This window comes from Rhinopithecus roxellana, chromosome 4 (genome assembly GCF_007565055.1).
Source record: "Rhinopithecus roxellana isolate Shanxi Qingling chromosome 4, ASM756505v1, whole genome shotgun sequence".
Taxonomy (NCBI): Eukaryota; Metazoa; Chordata; class Mammalia; order Primates; family Cercopithecidae; genus Rhinopithecus; species Rhinopithecus roxellana.
Window position 1 is genome coordinate 56,898,897 of NC_044552.1, and position 16,688 is coordinate 56,915,584.

At 40.1% G+C, this 16,688-nt stretch overlaps 1 protein-coding gene across 1 annotated transcript in view; it reads left to right on the top strand.

The window, feature by feature from the left end:
• TNFRSF21 (TNF receptor superfamily member 21) overlaps positions 1 to 16,285 on the top strand; it is a 74,551-nt gene extending 58,266 nt beyond the window's left edge. The window contains exons 5-6 of the mRNA XM_010386625.2: positions 12,518 to 12,746; positions 14,863 to 16,285. Coding sequence (XP_010384927.2) covers positions 12,518 to 12,746; positions 14,863 to 15,092 — 459 coding nt within the window. The 3' untranslated portion in view covers positions 15,093 to 16,285. The remainder of the gene's footprint in view (positions 1 to 12,517; positions 12,747 to 14,862) is intronic.
• The last annotated feature ends 403 nt before the right edge of the window (positions 16,286 to 16,688 follow it).

Sequence of the window (16,688 nt, forward strand, 5' to 3'; positions counted from 1 at the left end):
CTACGGGTCTGACTGAGACCAGCTATTTTCAGAAATTTAATACAGTGAGGGCGAGTTGAAGCAACTACCAGCTGTACATTAACTGTTGACTTTTTGCTTGTTCAAATTAGTCTTTGTCATTAATTTTCCTATTTGTCATCTCTTAGAAAATAGGGATTCTTGTCCTAAGACCTGAGGACCTAAAGTAACAGCTAAACTTGCATGTTATCTAGCAGCTGCCCTCTGCCATGTTACTACAGCATGGAGGGTTATTTAAGGTCAAGTTACTTAATTCGTAGGGTGTGACTGTGGGCTATAGGGAACTTCTGGGGTGGTGGTGAGAAGAGGATGTTATAAAGGGATTGCTGACTGACACACTTAGAACCAGGAACATTTAGTGATGCTTGTGTTTAAAGTTGTCATTGTGCGCAAAAGAGCAATGTTTATAAATAGCCGTTAGATTTTTAATGACATTTCAGGCGGTTCTATTTATTATCATAGTCCAAGGTTTCATTCAGTTAGTCGACAACCTTTTGTCAGACACCAGCTGTGTGCCTGGTACTGGGTAAAGAAGAAAAATGGTCGGTGCCTTTCAATAACTCACTTGTGGCAATGGAGATGCATGTGCAAATAATTATCATTGAAGTGTGCATGAGGAATTATAAGCATCAGAGTGAAAGAGTACTCAACCTGCCAAAAAAAATACATAGAAAGCTAGACCAGATATATATTTGTCCATTTGAAAGTCATTTAAAAAAATCAGACTAGTTTTTTTTCAAGACTATATTTTGGTCCTCTTTCCTGAAATGTTCACATTTGGTTTCCACCTAGGAAGCCCCACCTGCTTTTTCATATTAAGGGCTTCTCAAATCTTTGACTCTGCAAAGAACATCTGTTTTACTTATATCCTTGTTTTGCTCAGTAGCAAGCTTTTTAGAAACCCTTAACAGTTCTGTAATATTTAAGGCATAGAAGTAAGGTTTGAATATCCCATTTCACGTCACGTGCTAGAGATCGCACTTTGAATCTCCAGGAACTACTAGAAGGAACTGATAAATTCAAGAATTTGACTTTGTCCCTCTGAATTGGGTTTGAATTTTGCTTTTGCCACTCACTATGTGACCTTGGGCAAGTCCTATAAAGTCTCCAAGCCTCAGTTTCTTTGTAAGTGTCTTGGAAAGATCTTGCTGAGAACTAGAGGTGAGTGTAAATGCCCAGTCCTGCACTTGACATAGAGTAGGGGGCTCAGTAAACCTTAGCAACTATTTTCTGTGTTGGAATTTGAATTCTACATCGTCCTTTTTTTGACTTAACAGCAAATGCATCCTGTTTTCAATAAGTGCACATTAAGTTGAAAGTGGACCAGCATTTGCTAAGTATCTGTTTCGTCCCAAACACTGTCGGGGTGCTCTATAACTGGTTTATTTAGCAAACTTCATGGTCCTGAGAAGTATAGGTGAAATGGTTTGCGTCTGTGTCCCTGCCCAAACCTCATGTTGAATTGTAATTCCCAGTGTTGGAGGTTGGGCCTGGTGGGAAGTGACTGGATCATGGGGGCAGATTTCCCGCTTTGGCACTGTTCTTGCAATCGAGTTCTCACGAGATCTGATTGTGTAAAAGCGAGTGACACCTCCCCCTGTCACCACTGCTCTGACCATGTAAGACATGCCTGCTTCCCCTTTGCCTTCTGCCATGATTATAAGTTTCCTGAGGCATCCCCAATCATGCTTCCTGTACAGCTTGCAGAACCGTGAGCTTATGAAACCTCATTTCCTTATAAATTATCCAATTTCAGGTATTTTTTTATAGCAGTATGAAAACTGACTAATACAGATATATTACTATATTTCATTGAATCCCGTGTCAATTGTAAGATGTACCATTGTCATTATGTATTACTGAGAAAGAAATAAAATACTGCTAATTATAATTGTAAGAGACATCCCCATTTCAGAGATGTTAAAATGTGAAAAAAAAAAATACGCATCATAGAATTTAAAAAAATGTAGTAGTTGAGCTTGCTGTATACAGATCGTAAGGAGAAAAGTCTAGGAAACAGATTCTTGGGGTCTTTATATTAATGTACACTCCCTCCCCAACACACACACACACACACACACACACATTCTTATTAGTATTGCTTTTAAGGTTGAGATAATTTAACACAGACAACTTATTTGATAGATTTTCAGAGCACCCATTATGTATTGAGCCCTGTACCAGGCACTAAGATACTAAATGAAACAAAACAAAATACAAAACAGAATCATCCCTTAGGATACTGACAGTTTTATAGGAGGGATAGATATGTGAGCCAGACTTGAGAATATCTTCTGTGAAGCTGCTATACAGAGGGATTGAAGTGGGCTTTAATTTTTTTTCTGAGACAGAGGGTCTCACCATTCAGAAAAGGCTGGGTCTGTTAGTGGATGACATTTCCCACCCCTTTAATCTACGCCCTTACTGGCTTTCTCATTGTGAGGAAATCAGAATCAATACTGTGAAAAGAAACTTATTTTCTCCATCAATTACCAGTGCAGGAGAGCACATTTTCATTTTTTCTTTTTAAGGCCAAAGCACCAATTTGGATAAAGTTGAATAGCTTCCAGCTTTGGCCTAGCTTCTCCGCTCTCTGTTTGTGAAAGTGTCCCTTATTCTGTTATAAACCAAGTGTCAATAACAGGTACACTTGCTGATGAGGAATTGCATCGTGGTCAGCAGTAGGTTTTATTTTATATCAGTTAATTTCGAGGTTTTCATCATTTATTTGTCACCATTTCCTTGGGAGAAACTAATGTCATTCCTGATATTTTAATAAACAGTTGCCAGAGAGGAAGCTTTGATTGATCTACAGTTGGACTTTCGGAGGATGACTGAAATTAAATGCCCAACAACTAAAATAACTTCTCACCAAACAAGTATTAGAAAAAAAAACTTGGGGGAAATGTTTTGTTTTTATAATCACAACAGTAGAGAATAACATAAAACACAGAAGTCATACAAGAACAATGCAACTACTTAACAATAAATACACAAGCCAGAAAACACTATATGCAAATCAAAAGACAAAATAATCACAGGTAGAAATTGTTTGAAACATTGGGTTAAGTTTCTTGAAAAATAAGGAGTTTTTACAAATTAAGAAAAACATGTGCAGTCTTGTGAAAAAGTTCACAGAGAAGGAAAACTGAAGACTTTTTAAACATGCAGATTTTTAACCTCTCAGGCTGGCACAGAGACCTATGATTCCACATCTAGGAAGATATCTTACACAGGTTCACATGCATTCCGAATGATGCAAGTACACGTGTATTCATTGTAGTGTCATGTGTAATAGCAAAAGAATGAGGAGATCTACAAATGCCCTTCACTAGAGGACTGGTTATGTAAGTTATTGAACATCCATACAGTGGAACAGCATGCACTTGTCCGAAGAAGTGAGTCAGCTCTTCATGTGCTAACCTCAAGAAGGGTTAAACGAGAAAAGGCAAGGTGAAGAGTAGTATGTAGGATGGGGCACAGTGGCTCACACCTGTAATCCCAGCACTTTGGGAGGCCCAGGTGGGTGGATCACCTGAAGTCAGGAGTTCGAGAACAGCCTGGCCAACATGGTGAAACCCCATCTCTACTAAAAATACAAAAATTATCTGGGCCTGGTGGTGCATGCCTGTAATCCCAGCTACTCAGGAGGCTGAGGCATGAAAATCAATTGAATACGGGATGTGGAGGCTGCAGTGAGCTGAGATTGCACCACTGCACTCCAGCCTGGGAGACACACAAAAACAAAACAAAAAAAACAACAGTATGTACATTGTGCCACCATATTGCAAATATATATACACACACAGTATATACATAGATGTTAAAAATTGTTTTAAAAAATAAGGGGGGTGGAGAATATATGTAGTTATTTGTTGGTATAAGTATAGACTATCTCTGGACGAGTATATTGTGACTTGGTAACAGTAGTTACCACCATGGAGGGAAACTGAGTTGCCGAGACTTGGAAGTCAGAGGTTAAAGTCAAAGGTAACTTGGACTTGTAGACCATATGCATTGTAATTCTAATGGCATGAATCTAATTAATGGACTTATTATGCAGTGCTAATTTAATCAGATTTGTTGAGTTCAAAAAGCCTGAGTCATAAAGATGAACTTAAGCCTTCTTACTTCAAGGTCTTGAGTTTCCTTTGAAATTACTTTCCATCCTCCACAGTGTCTTATGGCAAACTTTAAAAAGGTTTGTGAAACTTTTTCTCATGGATAGGATTATCGAAAGGCTTTCTTGTGGGAAAGATTTTCCAATAGAAGTTTAGGGAAACGTAAGGAATTTCCAGCGGAGCATGATCTCCTCATGTTCCGATGGTGCTGAGCTCTCAGAAGGCTTGGCAACACATTCTAACGTGAGTGGGCTCCAGCTCTGAACCAAGAGAACCCACTTATTCACTGTCCTCACTTCCTCTTTTTGAGAAAGCTAGTCAGTGAGTCAGCTCAGGGCTGCAACACCATTACCGTTGATGTCAGCAGCCTGGACAGCTTGCAGACACCCACGCCGGCAGCGGGGCGGGGCCGCTCCCCCCTTTTCCCTCCCTCTGGAGGCAGCTGGTTCTTACCAGCTTTGGCAGCTTTGTGCAGCACTATTTGTTGTGGCTTTTCTCCTTACATACAGGAAAGGCACAGCTCTCTTGCTTAGGGCAAGGATTGGCTATTGACACTTCGACTTAAATGGGGGTGGATTTATAGACTTTGGAGCTCAATTTTGAAATCAACTCTTAGACATGAGAATTCTAAGACAAGGTAGATACAGACAATTATAGCCAACTACCTCGATTTGAGTTTGGGGTATTTAAGCAAGAAACCAACCGTGACCAGCTAACCTAGGCTAACTTCATATGCCTTAAGTAAGGTTGCAGTTGAAACAAAACCTTTTCATTATTTTGTGTTGAACAGATCTAGGGTGAGTGGGAGTTTTTAAAAATAATTCCCCAGTGGTTTTGGCATTTTTTTGGCCAGTTTAATCCTGAGATTCCCCTGATGGTGGGTGAGTTTGTTCTGCGGCTCTGCATTGGCTCCCAGCTTAAGGTTCACTCACCTATGCCATCTCTGTGGTCTGGCTTGAGGGCTCCGAAGGAAGGTGAGCAGAACATCTTGGTGTTGTACTCCTGTTCCTTCTTCCATCCCATGACATCCAGTGATCCCAGGGAGCTCTAGACAGCAGATGGCCCTCGCTGTCCACTTGGCAATTGACAATTTAGATTTAAGTGTTGGTGCTGTTCCCTACTTATGCAGTGGAAGCACCTCCTTGCTTCATGTACTAAAGTCTGTGCTGCACAGGAGAAGAAGAAAGAAGGAAAGAAAACAAGAGGTTTTAACTCAACGATCAGAAGCTCAGGAAAAGTTTGGGGAATTTTTGTTTTAAAGTTACTTGACTCTTGGCCCTTCTCTTTAATTTTTTAAAATAACATTTTAAGAGAAGACTTACAAAGCAAAGAAAATTTGGAAGCACATTACCACGAATAATAAATCTACCATCTAGATTCAGTAGTTATTCACATTTTGGCATATTTGCTTTATCTATGTATGTATACGTTTCCAGTCCATATTCCCGTTTTGAAGACTTTCCCTAAATTTCTTATAACTGATAATCCTTCTTTCAAGCATTTAGAAATCAGCATTTTTCCATTTGCCTCTTAAGATTTTTGTTTGCAAAAAAATTTGAGTATATTTGTGTTCTACTTGCCAAGACCCCTTACTCGGGATTGAATTGAACAAGAATTCACACTCAGAAGAATAATTTTAAAATCATTGTCTCTCATCATTTGAAACTTTTTAGGTTGATGTATTTGTTTTTATTTTTTAAGGGAGAAACCATTATATACAAGTATTCTACAGTGTCGGAACTTAGGAATTGAATAGATTCAGATAAATTGTTTTGTGATCAGGCTGGTAACCCTCATTATATGAACCCACATTTATATCTGAAATCCTGAAACCACATAGATTTGCATTAGAAAGCATTTCTTATTATCTGAATTCCTCTTCTCTAAAGACCACATAGATTCAGATGTCAAGAAATACTTTTCTGGCAAAGGAAATATGCCTTTTTGTCCTCCCAGAGCCCAATCTTATATGCCTATATAGGCCTATAGAAGGTCTTGAAATCTAATTTGATTTTGATTAAGTGGGCAGCTGGGAAAGCAGGGGAAACAGGCTTGAGATAATATCATAATTCTTAGATAGTTGTAATTTTATATTTATTTGTGACTAGAATTCCTTTGAGATAAACTTTTAGTAGAAATTGAATTTTTTTATTATTATTATTTTTTAACCAGTCACTGGTCTGTTGGGATCTGAAATATTTTCAATAGAAAACAAAGTTATTGACTACTGTTGAGGTATCTTGTATTTACAGAATCTTTCATATTTATCTCAGGGCAATCATCCAGCTGGAGTGTAAATCTGCCATTGAGTCCCAGGTACTTACAGATCTCACCTCTACCCCCTTCACTCTGGCAGAGGGGCTCAGGCAATGCCTTGTGGTCATGTGATTGCTTGTAATCAGATTACAGGGTTTGTCAATTTTCTCTAAATGCTGTGGGGTCCAGACAGGGAAGTGACTTGGCAGCAAAGAGGGTAACTTTGAAACTAGACAGACCTGGTGTTGAATCCTGGTTCTATGGCTGGGGGCAAGTTATTACCTCTTAGAGCCTCAGTTTCCTCATCTATAAAATGGGGCTGATACAACTTCCTTAGCAGCAAATGAATCACAGCTATTTTCTGCTGAGTCACCTAGCACAGTTCTGGCAATGGCTTATTTCTTCGGGTCTCTTTTTGTTACCTCATGTGGAATAGCAATAAGTTTCAGTTAGATTTAGCAAAGGGCTTTTAAAAACCATTATTAAAGTGATAGAGATTTTCACAAATGTAACATAGAACTCTTCTTTCTAAGTGTTGAATGAGGTCTGGAGGGAAAAGTAAATCAAGACAGTGACTTTACTATAAGGAGCTTTCTGCTGGGGACTGTCAGGCATATCTGGTTATATTACGGAAAGGGGGCCTGGTGTTATTGAACTGGGTAGTGTCAGGAGCCAAGGGGTTCAATTGAACCATGTTAGCAGGCTGGCAAAGAGCATCCATGCTGGGTAATTAATACTTCATTTCAGGGGGTTACTGATGCATCAAAGTCATTAATTAGTTTTATGAAAACAGATTGTGCAACCATAGGGAGATAGTAATTGGGTAGTAATTGAAAATAACTTTGTGGTAAACTTTAGTTGAGTAGGTAGTTCAGTTGGGGGTAACTTGGAAGCGGAAAGAGAATTGGAGTGGGGGATTAGGGCATGAGGAGAATGAAGTAGCAACAGTAAAACGAGCAATAAATAAGACATAATTTGAATGGAAGGAACACAAAAGTGACCTAGTCTAACCTGTTTAGGTTAGAAATGAGACCACAGGTCTGATGAGGGAAGTGGTTTTCCTAGCACCACACAGCTAGTTAGTGTTATGTCTTCTCTCTTTTCTTGCAATGCTTTTTCTAGGATTTTCATGACTTTGATTTTTAGGAGCTGACTATGGGGAACATGAAGTGCATGCCACACAGATGGTGGCTGAGGCTGGAGTTCTAGCCCATTCCTGCTCTCAGAGTCTACTCAGGAATGCTGCCAGATCTTGCTGCCTCGAAATCTTATTTCATTTCTCTACCACCCTTGTCATGAATAAAACTTGGAAGGATTTTCCTTTACCATCCATGGCTCTGCCATCCCCAGGGCCTAGGGGAATACTGCAACCTTCACCAGTGTGTCATCTCAGGAAAGGCCAGTCAACAGGGAAGTGATTTTTCAGTTTGTTTTTAGAAGTGGAGAATTATTTTTGAGCTAAAGTTTCCATTTCTTTTTCTTTTCTTTCTTTCTTTCTTTTTTTTTTTTTTTTTTTTTTTTTTGAGATGGAGTCTTGCTCTGTCACCCAGGCTGGAGTGCAGTGGCACGATCTTGCCTCACTGCAACCTCTGCCTCCCGGGTCCCGGGTTCAAGTGATCCTCCTGCCTCAGCCTCCTGAGTAACTAGGATTACAGGCATGTGCCACCATGCCTGGCTAATTTTTGTAGTTTTAGTAGAGACAGGGTTTCACTATGTTGGCCAGGCTGGTCTTGGACTCCTGACCTACAGTGATCTGCCCATTTGGCCTCCCAAAGTGTTGGGATTACAGGTGTAAGCCACCGCACCCAGCCTCAGTTTCCAATTTTGATTTGGTTGAGCACCCAGAGTGAGTACTTCAGTTTTTTAGAAGTCTGGTTGGTGTGGGAATGTAGGGTTGGCAAGGACACAGCTGGAAATGGGGAAGGGCAATGATGACAGTCATGGCTCATTGTGGTACAATCCAGATGTAAGTTAAATCATTATTCTCATAAACACTGCTACCAAACTCAGTAGCCCAGAGATGTTCAGATGCCCAAATTTCCAGCAGCAGTCTGTTTACCTAATCCGTTTGGATGGTTCCTTGTACTCAGTGGTAGAGATGCTCGGAAAGGAAAATTGTTAGGTCAGCAGCAGAGCTTTAGGTGTGACTCAGCCTTGAGTAAGTTCAACCATTTATCTTTCTTCCCTTATCAGTTTGGACTAATAAGTACCTGGAAGGACTAAGTGTGTTTGCATGGAAACTAATCAGAAGGACATTTGGGACTTGTTTGGCCAAAAGAAATGCCACGTTCTTGAAGTTCACAAAATAGAATTGTTCTCTTTTGGGCTGCTTTGGGAGCTCTCCATGCCCCCTACCATTCTGGTCTATTTACTGTCCCCACCTCACTTCTTATGTGAGTCTTCCAAGTTAGGATTACGTCAACGGTAGTAAGCAAAAAACTGTAGTTTTCAAGTTTCTCCAAAGGAGCTTCAAAAAAGTGACAGATACATTGCCTTTACAGGACACATTTTCTTAATATCTGCCTCATTGAAATAAGTTGGGGCATGTATGAATGCCAAGTCCATGAACATTTCACAAAAGTATAGAGAGGAGCTCAGCCACATTGATAATCTTCCTGCTACCCTGTTTCTTGGCTACCCATATAAATAAGAGCTGCTGCGGTCACAACATTTTCAAGGTAGTGGAAGGAAAATATACTTATCAGTGGTGACTGCTTTTAAAAGCATTTATTGATTGTCTAGCTGTAAAAGTTAATAAGTTAATATATCTTTTTTCTTTTTTCTTTTCTTTCTTTTTTTTTTTTTTTTTTTTTTTTGAGACTGGAGTGCACTGGCACAATCTTGGCTCACTGCAACCTCCACCTCCCGGGTTTAAGTGATTCTCCTGCCTCAGACTCCCAAGTAGTTGGGATTACAGGCGCACGCCACCACACCAGGCTCATTTTTGTATTTTTAGTAGAGACAGGGTTTCACCATGTTGCCCACGCTGGTCTTGAACTCCTGACCTCAAGTGATCCACCCATCTCGGCCTCCCAAAGTGCTGGGATTACAGGCGTGAGTCACCGTGCTCAGCCTAATATATCTTTACGGAGAATCTGGAAAGCTCAAAGAAACTTAGGATATAAATTATTTTGTTTTATGAGTATCCTGGTAAGTTTATGCTCAAAGCTTTTATAAGAGGATCCTCTTCTCTGGAAACACGGCTTTCTTGTTTAGAGTATTTGTCTTCTCTTTAGTATCTAAATCTTATTATAGGTGTTCTTCATTGGCTGTAAACTCAGAATACTGAACCATGAACTTTCAGGATTAATAAAACAAGGAATTAATTTATTCCATGTATTCTGATGGCTCAGTGTTCTGATTAGAAAGCAGAAGTAACACAATGCTTAGTACAGTAGCAGTACTGCAAACAGGCTTTGATGGATATTGTATATATTATGGTAAAGCGAGGAAAGAAATTTCTATGAGCATTATTTTTTCTTTTGGGAAAGAATGAAAACAACTTAAATGAAGTCAGAATGCAACCAGCTACTGTTGCACAAATTAAGAGATACTTATACTTCGTAACTGAGTAGATTTTCTAGAAAGATGATTTTTAAATGGTCTCTGACTTTGGCAATGCTTGTGAGCTCTGTTGTGATGCTAATATCATTTGTAGGGGCATTTTCATATTCACCTGATTCATTGCTAATTACAGGAGAGCATCAGTTCAGCATTCTGTCTTTCCAATCATGTTGGAAATCATGTGCTTAATTTTTGCTTTTGGACCTTTTGGCAAAATTGGGGGGAAAATTAAACATTTAAAGTTTTCAAATGAATTTAGGAAATAGGTGGGTGGACTTTTTGGTTTGTTAGCATATGATTTGTGGGTGGGAATTTCCTTTTTAAGCAAGAACAGTGTACTATGTTGACTGACCATGTCTTCCAGTGTATTGTCCCCGAGAACCAGAATGTAGACAAGTGTTCTTTATCTAACTGAATGAATTTAAAAAGTGTGTTGGAGGTCAGGAGATTGAGACCATCCTGGCTAACTCAGTGAAACCCCGTCTCTACTAAAAATACAAAAAATTTAGCCAGGCGTGGTGGCGGTCGCCTGTAGTCCCAGCTATTGGGGATGCTGAGGCAGGAGAATGGCGTGAACCCAGGAGGCAGAGCTTGCAGTGAGCTGAGATCGCGCCACTGCACTCCAGCCTGGGGATGAGAGCGAGACTCTGTCTCAAAACAAAACAAACAAACAAAAAACATAAATGAAGTATGTTGGCATAAATGGCCATGTGCATTTTCAAGGAGGAGGGGCATGTGCCAGGGTCAATGGAATTAAAATTTTACAAGCGTATACATAACATTTGTCTGTAGATCAGAAAGGGACTGCTAGGTATGCATGTTTCTCAAGTCTGAAACTTGCACTGGAAGCAGCAGCAGGGCGTGGGTGGTGGTTCAGAGGAAAAACGCTGTTGGAACATTAGACATGTGCAGTCATCAGTTGTCTTTCACAATCTGAAATCAGTTGCAAGAATTTCTCAGGCCTTAAAATTTGTAAAAGAAGCAGTTGTGTTTGGTTTGTGCTTTATATAACTATTCCATGTAATACTCTGAAATATCAATATCTTCGTCGAAGAGCTTGAAAACATTTTACTTGAAGTGTATGAGTGAAGGGCTGAGGATTCTGAGTGGTGATTAACAGCTTGGGAAGACTGCCCATCATTCCCTGAATCCTGCTCTGTGTGATCGGGCCATCTGGCTCCCAGGATTTTTAATCCATGTCGGAAGAGCCAATAAAAAGATAAAGTCAATTACTAGGAGAGGCCACAAGTGCCTGCCAGAGTTGTGATGTATTTTCTCAAATGAAAGGGTCAAAGAGAGATGTCAAGCAGGCCTGAGTTTCTTGCTGTCTCCCAGTAGCTGTGTGCTCTCTTTGGGCCCCAGTCGCTTCACTGGTAAAATGAGGTCACATCACCTATCACTCCCCCCTATCTCCACTGCACGCCCCCAGTACAAGTCATAGTCATACTGTATGTAGCCACTGTAGGAGCGTCCTAACTGCTCTCCCTGCTTTGATTGTTGCCTCCCTAAAATCCATTCTCTACCCACCAGCCACAGTGGCGTGGTGAAGCTCACCATCTTTATCTGAAACTATCTTGTGTGTTTGCTGTTGTCTCTCTGACCTCCCCACTCCATAATGCAATCTTCACAGTCTCTGTTCTGTCCTTTCAGTCATTACTCTCTCCTCCCAGCCACTAACACCTCTCATTTTCACCTGTTCTTATTCTTAATTTTAGCAGTTTTTTTCCTGAGCTAGTTTGAAATGAGAGTCAGAAAACCTGGGGTCTAGTTTTAGTTCTGTGACTTCCCTGTGGCCCTTAGTTAAGAAAGTCACTTCACTTCTCCAGGCCCCAGTTTCATTCCCTGTGAAGCTGAGTGTAAGAGTCAGCGAGCACTGTGGTAACAAAGGACCGCAGACTGAGGGCTTAAACAACAGAAACTGATCTTCTCACAATTCTGGAACCTTAGAAAGCTGTCTTCTGAGGTCTCTCTCTCGGCTTGTAGATGGCTGCCTTCTCACCAAGTCTTCCCTCTGTGTGCGTTTGTGTCCTCCTCATCTCTTCTTTTTATTAAAGACACCAGTTATAGGAGTGTAGCCAACCCTAATGACCTCATTTACCGTAATTACCTCTTTAAAGGCCCTCTCTCCCAATAGTCACATTCTGAGGTACTGGGGGTCAGGGCTTCAACATGGAGGGGCTTAATTCATCCAGCTCATAATACTAAATTATATCTAGGACTCCTTTCAGCTCTACAAAATTATATTTTAAATTGGGGATCTTTCTCCTTACACTCATGTTCCCTTCTACTCCCCTGAGATAATAGCTTGGTTCATATGCCTCCCAGTTTTTAGTACTCATGCATATCCTCACTGTAGTTTTGAAGGGTTTAAAAGTCTGTGTGTATGTCTAGTAATCATATAAATAAGTTATGGTCAACTGAAATGGGAGGATGTATATATAAAATATTAAATGGGAAAAAAATAACCTCTGAGGAGGGATTTTAATTTTACTGGTTTTTTTTTTTTTTTTTTTTTGTCTATATATAATAATAAAAAAAAAAAATGTTCCCTCCTACAGCTGGAAACTGACAAACTGGCTCTCCCGATGAGCCCCAGCCCGCTTAGCCCAAGCCCCATCCCCAGCCCCAACGCGAAACTTGAGAATTCCGCTCTCCTGACGGTGGAGCCTTCCCCCCAGGACAAGAACAAGGGCTTCTTCGTGGATGAGTCGGAGCCCCTTCTCCGCTGTGACTCTACATCCAGCGGCTCCTCCGCGCTGAGCAGGAACGGTTCCTTTATTACCAAAGGTACAAGCATCTCAGCAGACCTCACACAGGCACTTTAAACCCCACAAAGAGCCCCTGGGATTTGTCCCTCCCCTTCCACAGTCCAGGTGTAGTTGAGAGGTGAGTCATCTGAATTACCGGCCCAGGAAGACCTGTCCGAAACTTCAAGATACGCTGGCCCGAGAAAAACCTCGCCATTGGCTGGTGAAGACACGCCTCCGAAATCTTCACAGCTCACACTGCCTGGTGGAGAGCCTCGTGGCCACCCTTTGGCCTCATGATGCTATCAAATGTGTGTTTCGGGGAAGGCCTGATAAAATGTAGTCTGGCAAGATTTTTGAAAATTATTTACCAAGCTTGCTGTATCCAAAGATTTAAAGTTGAACTTATCTGAAGTCAGAAGTACAGGTTTTAGTCCGTGTGCAGCAGCTCATGCCTGTAATCCCAGCACTTTGGAAGGCCAAGGTGGGCCAATCACTTGAGGCCAGGAGTTCGAGACCAACCTAGGCAACAAAACAAGACGTGGTCTCTACAAAAAAATTAAAAATTAACCTGTAGTCCCAGCAGCTCCAGAGGCTAAGGCAGGAGGATCCCTTGAGCCCAGGAGTTTGTACCACTCTGTTACCTGGTAACAGAGAAAGACCCTGTCTCAAAAACAAACAAAAAACCCCTAAACCAACAAAACCTATTTCGTTGAAATTTAACTTGACTACTGAGTTTTTTGGTGCCACCTTAAATTTTGTACCAGGGGCAAGTGCCTCATTTGCCTCTTTATAAGTCCAGGCTCTGGCTGGCACCATATCCAGATGGTAGGCACAATGTCTAAGCTTGAGCATCATTGATAAAGTGGGTCTAGCCAGGTGCGGTGGCTCACGCCTGTAATCCCAGCACTTTGGGAAGCCGAGGTTGGCGGATTGCTTGAGGCCAGGAGCTAGAGATCAGCCTGGTCAACATGGTGAAACCCCATCTCTACTAAAAAAAAGAAAAATTAGCCCTCTGTAGTTCCAGCTACTCGGAGGCTGAGGCAAAGGAATCACTTGAACCTGAGAGGCAAAGGTTGCAGTGAGCTGAGATCGTGCCACTGCACTCCAGACTGGATGACAAGAGCAAAACTTTGTCTCAAAAAAAAAAAGAAAACTACAGGTTTTAGTGACTTAAAAATACCCTAAAATTCACTTTGTTAAACTACATTGCAAATACCAATATTTTAAACATTATGGATTGGTAGTTTTGGCAAAGAATTTGCAACTTTTAATTTTTAATATCGGTTAGGGAATTAGCATACACTATTTGTCACAGTTTTTAAAGAAATTTTCTAGTTTTGGGTAATTCCAGTTATATTTTAGTGAAAGGGTTATATTTGATATTTTATGTATTTATAAAATGTTTTATTTACATATTTATAATTTATATACTTTATATATTTATATTAATCTCTTTTACATTTACATAAAATATTTATATTTTAGTTTATATTTTATGTTATATATTATATTTTAGAAAAAGTGTTTTATAATAGTAATAAAAGTTATAGTTCCTCATCCCAATGTAAGGTATGACCTGAGAAGAAATAATGTTTTCTTATTTATGTGCTTTTACTATCTCAGCAGTTTGGTTCTAAAGTATCACAATGTAATCGGAAAGTCAGATAAGTAGACTACTTTATGTTAGAATTTTTGATTATTTGGAAAAGGCATGGGCCTATGTATATCTTAGTTTAGTAAACACATTACAGATAGGGAAAGTAGTAAAGGTTTTTTAGTTTTGTGTTTTTGTTTCTTTGGTTTCTTTAAGTATCTCACCATTCACTTTCTGAATTCCAAAATAATTTAGAAGTTAGTTAAGTCTAGGCAAATGTCACATTAATGATACCTCAGCAAGCCATTCAAGCAAGACCTTGTCTGATCTCTATCAGGCAAATCTTGTTTGCTATCTTACACGTGCAATGCCAGTAAAAACTCTTGTGTTGTTTCGAATGTGCCAGAGGGTCACTCACTCTCTCACTGTAATGGAGGAAGGAGAATAATAGGCTGGGGAGGAAATAGATGTATCTCTCTCTAGGACCCCCTCTCCTTCCCCCAGGCCTTGCCAGTACAGTCACCTTACAGCTGTCTTTGCTTCCCTCTCTTCTCTGCAGAAAAGAAGGACACAGTGTTGCGGCAGGTACGCCTGGACCCCTGTGACTTGCAGCCTATCTTTGATGACATGCTCCATATTCTAAATCCTGAGGAGCTGCGGGTGATTGAAGAGATTCCCCAGGCTGAGGACAAACTGGACCGGCTATTCGAAATTATTGGAGTTAAGAGCCAGGAAGCCAGCCAGACCCTCCTGGACTCTGTTTATAGCCATCTTCCTGACCTGCTGTAGAACATAGGGTTACTGCATTCTGGAAATTACTCAATTTAGTGGCAGGGTGGTTTTTTTTTTTTTCTTCTGTTTCTGATTTTTGTTGTTTGGGGGGTGTGTGTGTGTGTGTTTAACAGTGTATATGGCCAGTGCTTGAGTTCTTTCTTTCTCTCTTTTTTTTAAAATAACTCTTCTGGGAAGTTGGTTTATAAGCCTTTGCAAGGTGTAACTGTTGTGAAATACCCACCACTAAAGTTTTTTAAGCTCCATATTTTCTCCATTTTGCCTTCTTACGTGTTTTCAAGATTGTTCTGTGCACTTTAAATTTACTTAACTTACCATAAATGCAGTGTGACTTTTCCCACACACTGGATTGTGAGGCTCTTAACTTCTTAAAAGTATAATGGCATCTTGTGAATCCTATAAGCAGTCTTTATGTCTCTTAACTTTCACACCTACTTTTTAAAAACAAATATTATTACTATTTTTATTATTATTTGTCCTTTATAAATTTTCTTAAAGATTAAGAAAATTTAAGACCCCATTTGAGTTACTGTAATGCAATTCAACTTTGAGTTATCGTTTAAATACGTCTTGTATAGTTCATATTCATGGCTGAAACTTGACCACACTGTTGCTGATTGTATGGTTTTCACCTGAACACTGTGTAGAATGCTTGATTACTTGTACTCTTCTTATGCTAATATGCTCTGGGCTGGAGAAATGATGTCCTCAAGCCATCAGGATTTGCTATTTAAGTGGCTTGACAACTGGGCCACCAAAGAACTTGAACTTCACCTTTTAAGAATTGAGCTGTTCTGGAACACATTGCTGCACTTTGGAAAGTCAAAATCAAGTGCCAGTGGCACCCTTTCCATAGAGAATTTGCCCAGCTTTGCTTTAACCTATGTCTTGTTTTTATATACGTATAGTCAATAGGTCCAATCTGCTCTCAAGGCCTTGGTCTTGGTGGGATTCCTTCACCAATTACTTTAATTAAAAATGGCTGCAGCTATAAGAACCCTTGTCTGATATATTTGCAACTATGCTCCCATTTACAAATGTATCTTCTAATGCTCAGTTGCCAGATTCCAATGCAGAGGTGGCGTGGACTCCCTTTTTGTGGGCGGGGTTTGTGGGTAGTGGTGAAGGACCGATATCAGAAAAATGCCTTCAAGTGTACTAATTTATTAATAAACATTAGGTGTTTGTTACTTAAGTAGTCTGAGTGTATTTAATCGTTAAATCTCTTGCTTTGTACATTTCCTCTAGTTGTGTGTTGATTAGTCTTTTGCAAAAGTATGTGTGTTCTAAAAACCTCAGCCATTCTAATCTGTAAATCATGGAAATTTGCAAAGGTTTGTGTTTGGAAAGGTACCTGGAGTTTTGTAGGGTTCAGTGAAAACTACCAAGCATTTCCTAGTCTTTTGGGTTAAATCTGAGAATTCAGTTTTTGAGATTGTCCTTATTATAGGAAATGGGTAGATACCTCATTGTTCCTGAATAAGTTCAGAGGACTCTTATGGTCTTGAGGCAGGGTGAGATCTCACCTTGGTATTCATTGCATGTCTCCCTTTTCTTGAGAACCATGGCTCTACATAATTCCAACAACCAGAA